Raw genomic sequence first — 12,705 nt, forward strand, 5'->3', positions numbered from 1 at the left:
CCTCTTCCAGTTCTGTCAGAGGGAAACACCTATAAGGAGTGGAAGCAGAGAATTTTTCTGCTCTGCTTGAGTACCCTCTGGCTCACAGGGTTTCTCAAACCCAAGGCCTACTTGGATTCTTTTGTTAAATTTAGTAAAAATTAACTGTAACGTTTTTCTTTTAAGAAGAGTACACTATAAAAGATACAAAAAGATGCTCAATGTAGTTAGTCATTAGGGAAATGCAAATCAAGTCCACAGTGAGATACACTTTATACCTACTAGGATGGCGAGGATATGGGGAAACTGGAACTCTCGTACATTGCTGGTGGGAATGTTAGTGGTGGGTGCAGCCAGTTTGGAAAATGGGCAGCTCCTCAAAACGTTCAATGTATAATTACCATATGACCCAGAAATTCCATTCTCTATACCCAAGAACCTTGAAAACATATGCTCAAACCAAAACATCTGAACACAAATGTTCAAAGCAGCATCTTCATAAGAGCCAAAAACTAGGGATGCCCAGGTGGCTGAGTGGTTGAGCACCTGCCTTCGGCCCAGGGCGTGATCCTGAAGTCCTGGGATCGAGTCCCACATCAGGCTGCCTGTGTGAAGCCTGCTTCTCCCTCTGCCTCTCTCTGTGTCTTTCATGAATAAATAAATAAATAAAATCTTAAAAAAAAAAAAAAAAAGAACCAAAAGCTAGAAACAACTCAAATGTCCATTTACTGACTAATGGATAGACAAAATGTGGCATCTATTTACAATGGAATATTCTTTAGCCTAAAATAGAAATGAAGTACTGGCATGAGCTACAATATGGATGGATTTTGAAAGTATCACATTAAGTAAAGAGGCCAGACATAAAGGGCTACATGTTGTAGAAGTTCATTTACATCAAATGGTCAGCAAATCCAAAGAGACAGAAAGTAGATTAGTGGTAACCGAGGGAATGGAGTTAGTGGGGAGTGACTGCTAACGGCTTATTTTTCGATGTGATGAGAATGTTCTGGAATTAGACAGTAGTGATGGCTGCACAGCTTTGTGAATATACTAAAAACAATGAACTGTCCACTTCATAAAGAAATAAACTAAAAAAAAAAAAAACAGACTATAACCTCTTACTTTCTAACGTCTTCATTTCTAACCTCGTGTCTTGTCCATCTCATCAATCTATTCTTCTAATTACACGTGCGTGAAGGATACCTGGGATGGTGTTCACCCGGTATTAATGGTAGTGCTTTCAAGGTGGTAGGATCTGAAGATGTTTGTAGTTTTCTGCGCTAAATTCTTTATAATGAATAAGACTTTTTTTTCCACCAGAAAATCAGTAAGTGATTTTCTTAAAAACAGGAAACAAAGTAGAAAAGTTAAAAAAGCAAAACTCCCAAGGGAATAGTGTATACAGGAGATTTATGCCGGCATACATCGAACACCTTTCTAATCAGACTTTAATTTTAGTTAGATTACCTCACAGCAGCCAGGATTCATCCTGCTTCCTTTGAACATGCTGGAAGTTGATAGAACCCAAAGGTGGCCCTAGCTATATCTGAACCAGCTGTCAGCATTAATTACCTAGCATTTTCCATTTCTTCCCATTGAACCAATCATATTCACTCTACTAGGCTTCCTTCCTCCTTCCTTCCCTTTTTTTTTTTTTTTACAGTAGAAAGAGCTTTTATTTTAGAGATAACAAAAAACCCCATATACACATAACACATATGGGACTTCAGAGGTGCAATCTCAGATTTTTTTTTAAAGATTTATTTATTCATGAGAGACACAGAGAGAGAGAGAGAGACATAGGCAGAGGGAGCAGCAGGTTCCATGCAGGAAGCCCGATGTGGGACTTGATCCCAGGATTCTGGGATCATACCCTGAGTCAAAGGTAGAGGCTCAACCGCTGAGCCACCCAGGTATCCCTCATATTTCTTTTTTCCCACATTCTTTCACCTGACATTCAGAGCCCCAGACAACCCACAGCACTATTTTATCCACAGAAAAAGGGACAGCTGAATGCCTTTTGCCAGCTGTTAAGACAATTTCTCTTTTGGGGTGCCTGGGTGGCTCAGTTGATTAAGTGTCTGCCTTTGGCTCAGGTCGTGACTCTAGGTTCCTGGGATCAAGCCCCACATCAGCCTCCCTGCTTGGTAGGGAGTCAGCTTCTCCCTCTGCCCTTCCCTTATGCTTCTGCATACATGCTCTCTGTCTTACTTTCTCAAATAAATAAAAATCTTTTAAAAAATTAAAATTAAAAAAAAATTTTAAAGATAATTTCTCTTTGTGTCACAGAATCATAACTAAACTGAAAGCAATACTTCAGAAACAAAACTAGAAACAACCTAGCATACCAGTGAGTTCCCTCTAGTTTGAAATTTCTTTTTAAAAAACTCTAACACCTGGGCAGCCCTGGTGGCTCAGTGGTTTAGCGTCAGCCCAGGGCCTGATCCTGAAGACCCGGGATCGAGTCCCATGTCGGGCTCCCTGCATGGAGCCTGCTTCTCCCTCTGCCTGTGTCTCTGCCTCTCTCTCTCTCTCTCTTTCTCTCTGTGTTTCTCATGAATAAATAAATAAAATCTTTTAAAAAAATAAAAATAAAAATAAAAAACTCTAACACCTTAGGACAATCAACCCCTATTTCTAATACTTTATCCCTCCCTCCCTCCCTCCCTCCCTTCCTTCCTTCCTTCCTTCCTCTCTCCCTCCCTCTGTCCATCCTTCCCTGTCTCCTCCCACTCCCTGGTGGGGCAGGATGAGTGAGAAAGAGAAATTTTTTTCCCCTTTCATTTCAAATGCTACAATTCATTTACTCTTATGTATATATAGAGAGAGCTTTCTTCTGCCCTCAGGCCATCTACTGTTTCTGTTACTGCCGAGCACTGTCATAAACATTTGTATTCTGACATCCAAGCAACCAAAATCCTCTCCTACATGTGCCAAGGTCCCTGCAACCGACAGCCTCACTGGGTGGCGGGTAAACAGAACCTTTGTTCGTTCTGTCTCCAGTTTCACTGTGCAGAGCTGGGTTCACACTCCATAGTGCCTTATAATTAGCCAAAAGCAGCTGCTTTTCCAAAGCCTCACTTCGTACCAGTCACTACTGTTGATGTGCATAAATATTAAATGCAAAAGACACCATTAAAGGCACGTTACGTTTCTGGCTGAAGCACTGATGGCTTCAATATCCAAAGCTGAGATCAGGCAGCCGGCTTGGTGTTCTTTATCCCTTGGGTACTTGTTTCTAAGAGTTTTCTGGATTCCAAAGTCTCTTGCCCACCTCCGACTCTCAGGTGGAGGGAGATGAAGCAGAGGCCACCTCTGAAGCCACTGCTGTTTTTCTCAGTGTACAGACACTGCACAAGAGGAGGACACTGTATCTGTCGAATGACCTTATCCTCCTTGCCAGGACACTGAATTTTAGGGGGCAATCAGGCAACGAAGAGCAGTAAGCCCCTAGCACTGGCTGCGAGGCTGTGGAGGATGGAGGAGGACCAGAGGGTCAGGGAGCGCCACCAAAGCTGCCCCCCGTCTTGGCTTTGAGGGTGCAGGGGCCGTGCACATGCTCTGACGCCCCCACAAGCTGCAGTCCTGACTTTCACATAAATACGTGTTTGGAAAACATTCCAGGCAAAACCAAGCAGTAACTACTCCCCTGGTTAGGAAGATGAGAAGCATATAACCTAGACTGCACATACCAGCTTTTTTCCCTTTGCTAAATGAAATGTTTCTACCTTTTCAGTAGAAAAACAGCACATGCAAGCATTTAATTCTTCAATTATGAAATTCACTTAGTGATGGCAATTGGCATACAACATTTATTGGGAGAGCAGAGCAGTCAGAAACTTTAGGAAGTGTGGACATACATACCTGTTTAGCTGCTGATGAAGAGATTGCTTTTCTGTCCAGCAAGTTGAGAAGCTCAGCCAGCGCAGAAGGTGTGACAGGACTAGCAGCCCCCAAAAGGAGAGAAAATAAATGTACATTTCACACTGTCAGCATACCCATTTGTGGTTAGTCAGAAGCAGAGCACTTGATTTTGTAGGTTTAAATAATTAAACCCACACCCAGGAATGGAACTAATATGCCAATTGGGCTCTATTTTATTTATTTATTTTGTATTTTAGGATATAACAAATTTCGGTGACTAGTGTTGTTTTTCTTTATTTTACTACTCAACAATAATGGCTGTTTGGCAGAAGTTGTAGCAACAGACAACTGCTCAGTTTAATTAGTCAGGAAAAGGAGTGGCTGCAAAATTCATGAACCATGACAAGAAAAAAAAAACAAAAACAAAACAACCCAGTAATTAAATATTTTCAACTGCAAGATCAGCCTAAAAATTACTTCAAACAAAAGAGCTAACAAAGCTACTTTTCTGAGTGTTTTTATGCAAATATAAATTCTTTTTAATTGTAAGAGCTTTTCTTTAAGGGAATGGGATAACTGCCATCCCCGTCCTTAACTCTCCTCATGGGCATCTGCACAGACACTGTTCTCTCCAGGCTTACAACGGAAGGGCCCAGAATTCATCATATCCACGTTTCTAGGATGTGACTTATTTTCCAAGATCCCATGATTTTAAAAAAAAAAAAAAAAAAAAAAAGGAGCAACCAAACCCAAAGTGTCACTGATTCACATTCAGGGGTAGGAGTGTGTTTGCATGGGGGGAGTACCTAGATGAGTGAAAAGACAACACTGAATTAGACACTATTTTTTAAAAGATATGCAATTTTGCTACTTTTAAATACAGCAACTAGACTAATAAAATGCTGTTTATCTGGGGCCATTAGGGGACTAGTTTTAAATAGATAGGAATGACTTATAAATAGCACATTAGTGTGAATGAAAGCTTCTGAAATGTCTAATGCCAAGTGAAAACACCTTCTGTTTATGCCTTAGTTCTCATCCATCACAATTAATTTCTTTGTAAGCTCTTAGATAATAAAAAGGAAACTGCCACATAACCTTCATCCAGTTTCCGTGAATTCCAAACCCAGTGAGTGCAAGTTTCACCAGCTCTGACTTACTGGACTCTGGTTCAAGTACAGTGAAACCTCATTACGACTGTTCATTCAAAGCAGCTGACACACAAAGACACACCATCATCCTTAAAGTCTTGGTTTATCCCAAAGTATGGATAAGAGGTAATTCTGAGAGGAAAATAAGTTTGGAGACTATCTGGTGTTATTAAGTTGGTATTTGGAACATCTGTGAACCACTCTGATTAAATCTCAACAGGAAGAAGGGCAGAGAGCTGGAAAAAAAACCGATAAACCCCTTTCCCAACCTTCCACATTACTGACAAGTAATAAAGAGTCAGGTTGTTTGAAAAATAAAGGTTCCTTGGGTGTTCTGCAATCCTAGAAAATACAGTGGCTAATTAGAGTGCAGACAGTATGTAGAGCCCATAATAAGCACTGACGTTGAACTGGATTTCTAGAGCATGCAGAAAAGAAAAGGTCCCTTCTCCCACATGAGTTGATATCAGGGATGTGGAGACAGAGAAGAACAGAAATAGAACATAACTAAAAATACTTTGCCTTTCATCTAATGACCTTAATTCACTAGTTAGGTCATCAATGTACGCTATAAAATATTTCCACTGACCTACCAGCACAGGAGATTTCTCACTCACCTTTCTGTCCCCACAAATGCTTGACACATAGTCAGTAATATTGGTGTCACAGAGCTCTTCCCAACAGGGACAGCTATCCGGTATATGGCATACATTAAATTTAGAAATGTCAGGGCTAACCAAAGATCAGTACCTGACATGCTGAGGGTAGAAGACCCCACTCATCAGTTAAATAAACAAACTGCAGATCTGCAACATAATGGCAGCCGAAGCACAAGCTATGGATTTGCTGCTGTCAGATAATGCTGGTTCTGCGACAGTGAATGTGTCTCCACTAAAGAAGAATCTGACAGTGAAAGGCTTAAGCTTTGCGTGCCAGCCTCCAATCCCCGGAGGCCCATGCATGTACAGAGGGATCTTCCCCATCTGCCAACTTCCTCCAGCCACCTAGAGCTCTTTTGGGATCACGACTCCATCCATCCCCAGCGTGGATTCTGGGAGCAGACACTGCCATCTGTACAGCCACACACACACCCAGCCCCTTCCCCTCATCTCAGAAATGTGTGGCTCATCTCAATCCCCACACTCATTTCTGGCCCAAAGTCGGCCTGTTCTGCTTCTGTTAAGTGGGCCCTGGACACCAGGTGTCTCTTGGAGCTCAATAATCCTTGTGTCCATCCTGATGGCTTCCCTGCACCCCGACTGGGTGCCCCAACCCAAGCACCTGTTCCAGACGGTCTCCTTCTTGGCACATGCCCTCACCTCTCACCTCATAAGGTCATCAGCTGTTGCAAGACTCAGAATTTTCTAGTGTGCCCTCTTCCTCTTCTTCCATCAAACAAACCCCTCGACTCATGCTTTTAGTTCCATGACTTTCCACTCTTATGGATCCCACTTGCATGTCTGTTTCCTCTCTCCTGGGGCTTTAATCATGCACCTTCACGAATGCTCAGATCTTCCCTCCCTTGAAAATGTCTGCAAGTGATCTTGGAGTCACTTGCTTCTGCCTGGTTTCTTACCCCACCTTTACCAATAAACATCCAGCACCAGTAGCTACTATCTACCCTTGTAAGCACAGCCATTTGGATACTAACTTTAGCCCTCTCTGGAAGCTGTTCTCTTTAAAAAAAAAAAAAAAAAATCACATCCCCTTTGCTCTTGCGAAGCATAACAACTTTTCCCCATTATGCTGCACCCCAATCCTGGGCTACATTTAAAGGCTCTTGTGAAAACCCCTTTCCTTGGACCTCCACATTCTCTTCTTTATCCTTGATCGTCCCTTGTGCACTCCTGGCCTACTAATGAGGAGGAGCCAGCGTTCTTTTCCATATGATTATCTGCCTCTGCCTCAGGCCGGCAGAGGACGGAAGCACATCTGTTCCCAAGACGGCCACTGCTTCCTCAGGGTCCAGTTCTCTCTACCACTGGATTCAACTGCCTCTCACCAAACATGTTCTAAACAAGGGGTCAGCAAACTTCTTCAGGGAAGTGCCAGAGGCCAAATCCTTAAGGCTTTGTGGGCCACATGTGGTCTCTGTTACACAGTTTCTGTTTTGGTTTATGAGATAATAACCACTGTTCGCTCAGGGGCTGCAAAATGATCTTTAACAGGCTCCAAACCCTGCAGCCCCACTCTTGTCCCCGCATGTCACACTGGACTTCTCTTCCTTCACCCTCAGGCACTCTTGGCTCAAAGGCCTGCCCTGGTTTGCTAGCACCTCAGGAACTGCTGCTCCTTGGCTGACCTAGAAGTTGGGGGTACTTGACTGGACTGGACAACTGGGCAGTGGCCCTTGCCTGATTTCACCATGAAACGCTTGGTCAAGGGATCTGTAATTTCCACTTTCTTAACTCAATCAAACCCGTTATTAATAGCAATTTAGAATGGGTTAGCAGAAAAACAACTTTCGAACCTATGCTCCAAATAATTGAAGAGCCAAGTTCAACAAGAGCTTTTCTGGTTGGACCCTTTAAACACCAGTCTTCTGACAGGTCTTTAAAGATGAATGCTAATTTGCAAAATCAGTTCTTGCCAATTTGACCTCTAGAGTGTTCCCTGTCAGTGTTATCGTAAGACTACTGCTAGCTCCATAGCTACTGCCGTTCTAAGCTTTGAAAATGTTCGCTGCAGCGGCTGACGATGTTCATTAATTAATGTTTGTTCCAAGGCGAGGCTGGTGTCTCCAGTCCAGCTAACAATGGTTCTATGGACTGTGTAGGAAGAGAGCTACTACAGCTTGCTTTTGGATCCTCAGTTCTTGTTCTATATAAATTGTGTAACAGAATTATTAACTGTTACGTAAACTCTCTCTTTACCTGCTTTTCGAACAACTCCATAGATGTTTATTCAGAATTGGGTACCCTTTGGGTTCTTAAAACTCTGGTGCTTATGAATTGTTTGGGTAAAGACGAGGAACTCCAAGTTCACTCAACAAGCTCATTTATCAGCCCTGGCACCTGTAGCAGCTACCAACATGGTTGATAAGTAAACCCTGTAATTTCAGACTGACATCTAAAGATGCTAGTCTGAAAGTCAGGGGACTTGGTTCCTGGTCTCAGGGGTTGTGCAACCTGAGGTATGTCCCCTTACTAATCAGGGCCTAGACTTCCTTGTTTGCTAAAGGAGAGAGTTGAACCGGAAGTTGTCTGAGGTCTCTGCCAAGACTAAAATTCAGTGACTCTAAGGCCAACATCATCAATCATAGCCAATGACATGGAAAACCATAAATTTAAAGATCAGATTTACAACTCCTCCAAAAGCTCAAACCACATCATGGAGCCTTCCTGGCTTCTTCTGGCCAACATGAGTTTCCCTCTTCTTTGCTCCCATCGTACTGTGTCTACAACAGAAGCACCCCCTTCTGCCTCGGATTAAAATACTGACACATGAGTCTAGTCCTCCCCCGGAGATGGCGAGCTCCGTGAGGGGCAGGATGGGGTCCTCCTTGTCCTACCACATGCACTGCACAGAGTTGCGCACTACTGCATTTACTGGATTTGTGGCTATCCTCCCCTATGACCCTTCCACATCCTCATTCTCCAGCCCTGCTTCAATCATACAGTCAGCTGTGCTTTCCTGCCATTTCCCACCCTCTGCTCCTACAAGTTATGTTCCTCCTTGGTCTAAAAACATATAGTCCATTGTCATTCCCAGCCTTGGCTCTCTACAGGTGTTGCCCACACCTCGGCCTCACCAAATCCTCTCCATTCTTTAAGGCTTTGGTATAGTTGTCTCTCCTCCATAAACTTTTCTAGATGGCTCCAGCCTTTGCTGAATGGCCACAATATTTTATGTGTAAAGAGTGGAGTTTCTGAAGAGAAGTCAATCCTAAAAGGTCAGGAATGAAAAACAGAGAGGCAACAGATGCCAAAGCAGTTTAGGGGGCTGAGGGTGGCTATTGTTTTGGTACTTAAAATACCAACCAGGCAAAGAGAAGGGAACACCGAGGGCCTGCTACGTGCCAGGCACTGTGTATTTTCTGCTCAAAAACCTTCAGAGGCAGGTATTGCCATTTTTGTTTTATAGTGAAGAAATGGAGGGTCAGGGAGGGGAACTTGTCCAAGGTCACTGCTGGTGAGGAGCCAAGTAAGGCAGTGAACTTGTGGCCAACTGGCTGCATTACTGCAGCATATACACACTGAAAAGGCTGAAAGTGAAGTTGGCACTGTACAACGTGACCTTCTCTGAGCCAACAATGTTTTGGAATCATGTACCAATGTACGTTTGTCCCCCTCCTCCACTCTCCACGGCCATGGGATGCTGCGGAGACAATGGCACACCTGCTGCCATGGGGTTCCACTTCCCTCTGGGACCTAGCCGGGCAGGGCCCGGTTGTCTGCCCAGGGTTCCTCATCCTCTCTCTCTCCTTCACTCCCTATACTTCAATCTGCTGCTTACTCTTCCCTTCTGCAAACTTTCCTTTCCTTTGGCTTCTGTGACACTCTGTCCTAGATTTCCTCTTCTCTGCCATTTCTTTTCCTCTGCCGTCTTCTCTGCCCACGCTTCTCACTTAGAGTCTAGAGGATCTCTAGCTCCTTCCTCAGCCACCCTATGAGGCCACAGCTTCCCGGATTCTCTTCTGTTTCAACAACTTCAATAACTATCTTTAAGCCCCTAAGTCCAAGTTCCACCTCTACTGGACTATGTACTTCTGTTCCCAGATATGTGATGCCCAGACTCACCTCAAGATTTTTACACATGCCATTCCCTATCCTGGAACACTTTTACCTCTTGGATTTTGCCTGCCTAACCTTACTCATCCTTCCCTCAGGCCTTTGCTTAGTTGTTACCTTCTCCTTCTCAGAGCACCTGAGCTCACTGCTTTTAAATCACCAGCTTCTAGACTGTCAGCTCTGAGAGGAGAGACTACATCTGTTGTGCTGACTGGTCTTCCCCATGTTTAGCACAGTGCTTTGCACAGAGTGGAGTCTAAATAAACATGTGCTGAATAATGAACAAATGAGAACTCTAGGATTGATACCTCCCAGATAGCTCTTGTCAGCGGTAGATCATATATCTGCCTGCCTCCTGGGTATCCCCATGAGGGGGACGTCTGTCCTACGGGCAGCCCAACTCAGCACGTCCAAAATGGAACATGGCATTCTGCCCCACCCCGTCCCTGTGAACTTATTCCTCCCCCTCTACCTCTCGCTAGACTGAAAAACGCTGCCCTTCATTTCACTCCACTGTCCAAGTAAGAACTGGAAGTTGTGCAATGTGAGATAATTGGTCCCCATTTACCTCGGCTCAGGCCCTTGGCATTTCTCACTGGCACTCCAGCAACAGGCTCCTTGCTTCTAGTCTGTTCCTCCAACTCTACTCCCTCAAAGTGACACTGGAGTGGACCGGAGATCTATGGCTTTGAGAGCTGCTGACAGAAGGGCATGGTGGCCTTTGTGGCTTTCTCCTGAGCTTTCTTGCTTGCCTCCTTGGCACCCCAGAGTTTCTGGGTTTTCTGATCCTATACACCTGCTTGCCTCTGAGTGTCCAATGGCTACTCTCTTGCCTGGAACGCCCTTGCCCCTCTCATTACCTGGCAGCTCCCACTAGTCTTCAGAGCCTACCTCCAGCATCCCCTTCTGAGGGAAACCTTGTTCACCTTCACGCTTTGGGTCAGGCCCACTTTGTGTCCATTGAGGGCACCCCCTGCACCTCTGGCCTAACAGGATCACACTTAGGTGACTGCCTGTTTTCTTACAGGCCTATATCCCCCCCCCCCCACCCACCCAGCTTGTATTCTCTTGTCTTACTCATCTTTAGGCCCACAGCTCCAGCGCAATACAAAGGACAGCATGGACAAAGATTTGAACAAATAAATGAAATTTCAGATACGATAGAGGACAGCTTTAGAATTTGGAATTCACAGGGGGTGTGTGTGTCTTGTCAGGAGATCCTGAGCGGCAAGAGGGAGAACAAAACACTGGCCCTGCCCTACTTCAACTGTTTCTGGACACAGAGTTCATCATAAAGGAAGAAAGAATTCCCAGACCCCACTCACCTCTCATTGACAGCAAGGTTCTGTTGCTTTAAAAAACCCAGAAAATTGTTGAGGATCCAACTAGTTACTTTTTTTGGCTCTGCCCTAGTTTCTTTTATCACATTCTGGAAGAACTCCAGTAGGCCAACTTCATTCTGTTAAGAAAAAATAAAATAAAATAAAATACACACACACACACACACACACACACACCAAAAAATGAAAGCTCAGCATTCTGAAGGCAAATCTGAAACCATCACCCTCTGCCTCCTCTGGGACATCTACTTGAACTTTCTTAAACACAAATGGCACCAGGAGATTCTGATCACTTTCAGTAACAGCAAGTATTCAACTTCTACTACTGTCACTGTGCATTTTTCTAATCTAGCATTTTCTCACAGGAATGAACATATTTCAGAGAAGCTGACTTGCTGAACCAGAGAAGGGTGATGCCCACTCTCACCCAAACTCACCGGCCCTCTCATCGTCAGCCTTGTGTGCCCTATGACCTTTACCCTCGAGCTGCATCCTTTATCCTCTGGCCCACGATGTTTGGCCTGAGTTGACTGTCCTTTCTCATTGCAGGTCTCTCCTCTGCTGGAAGTCCCCAGGATTGCGAGAGTAAGAAGGCAGGAGAGGAAGCAAATCAAGAAGGAAAAGAGAATATTCTATCTCTAAAAAAAATCAAAAGTGGATCATAACTGTATTTATCTTCACATCGTCCCAAGAAGTGACAGAAATGGTTTTCAAATGTTTTCAAAATGAGAAAGAACTCAGGCACATGTGATCCACTCAGACCACACGACCAATGGAGGCAGCAGTGGCTTCCAGGTCTTCTGAGCCAATACAGCGTATCCCTGCCTATCCTCCTGCTCTGTGAAAATAGTCATCAAAGGGACTTGAAGAAGATTCTACTGTCTTCCCCTCTGAAGTGTCAGCTCTGGCAGGCGGGGTCACTCTGTCCTGTTCACTCTACAACTAGAGCTAAGTCAGTGCTGGGCCATGGCAGCTATGTGGTAAGTACCTGTGGATGGAATCGATGCCTGCCATTGCCATGTGCATTTTTAAGAAAATCACAAGTGAATGCTCCTTCTGTATCATGCCATGTTCACCTTTAAATATCAGAACTGCCACAATCATGCCTAAGAGTAACCCCAAGGCACTCATCAAGTGCCTTAACTGCCAGCTAACTGCCAGCTCATTTCAGTTTGGCAGAACCAAAAAATTTGGCTAAGTCCATCCTTTGTTTTCCAATAAGAAAAATGAAAACATGTGCTTCTCACATGTAAGAAGCCAAAACTTCCAAATGCAGAGGGAACACATGTTTAGTAGATTTCCCTTACCTGCTGCAATTCAAACCAAACCATGCTTTCTTTGAAATAATCTTTTTAACTTTATACTATGAGTAAGGCTCTCACCCTTGCCCCTTTCAGAAAACCTTCGTTAAGCAAAGGAACTTTTGGAAAAATAAGATACTGGGAAGAAGCAAGACATACTAACAAAAGTGCTCTGAAAGTTCAGCTGTTATAGATGCTGTAAAATACACAAAGGCATACGGTTGCTAAATTCCATAATAAAAAATAATCTACGTGCCCTTTGTAACAGATAAATTCTCTGGTGACAAGCCTACTGAAATAATCCCATAATCATCTCTTGAATCTCTTTTCAAGCCAA

The 12,705-nt window shown here is 44.0% G+C and overlaps 1 protein-coding gene across 3 annotated transcripts in view; it reads right to left on the minus strand.

The window, feature by feature from the left end:
• The window catches only part of GATB (glutamyl-tRNA amidotransferase subunit B), a 107,132-nt gene that overhangs the window by 33,017 nt on the left and 61,410 nt on the right, over positions 1-12,705 (minus strand). For all 3 annotated transcript variants that reach the window (XM_072773634.1, XM_072773633.1, XM_072773635.1), the window contains 2 exons: positions 11,053-11,186; positions 3,847-3,925 (listed from right to left, as the gene is read on the minus strand). In XM_072773634.1, the coding sequence (XP_072629735.1) occupies positions 3,847-3,925; positions 11,053-11,186 (213 nt within the window). The remainder of the gene's footprint in view (positions 1-3,846; positions 3,926-11,052; positions 11,187-12,705) is intronic.

The sequence above is a fragment of the Canis lupus genome, chromosome 13, assembly GCF_048164855.1.
Source record: "Canis lupus baileyi chromosome 13, mCanLup2.hap1, whole genome shotgun sequence".
NCBI classification, from domain to species: Eukaryota; Metazoa; Chordata; class Mammalia; order Carnivora; family Canidae; genus Canis; species Canis lupus.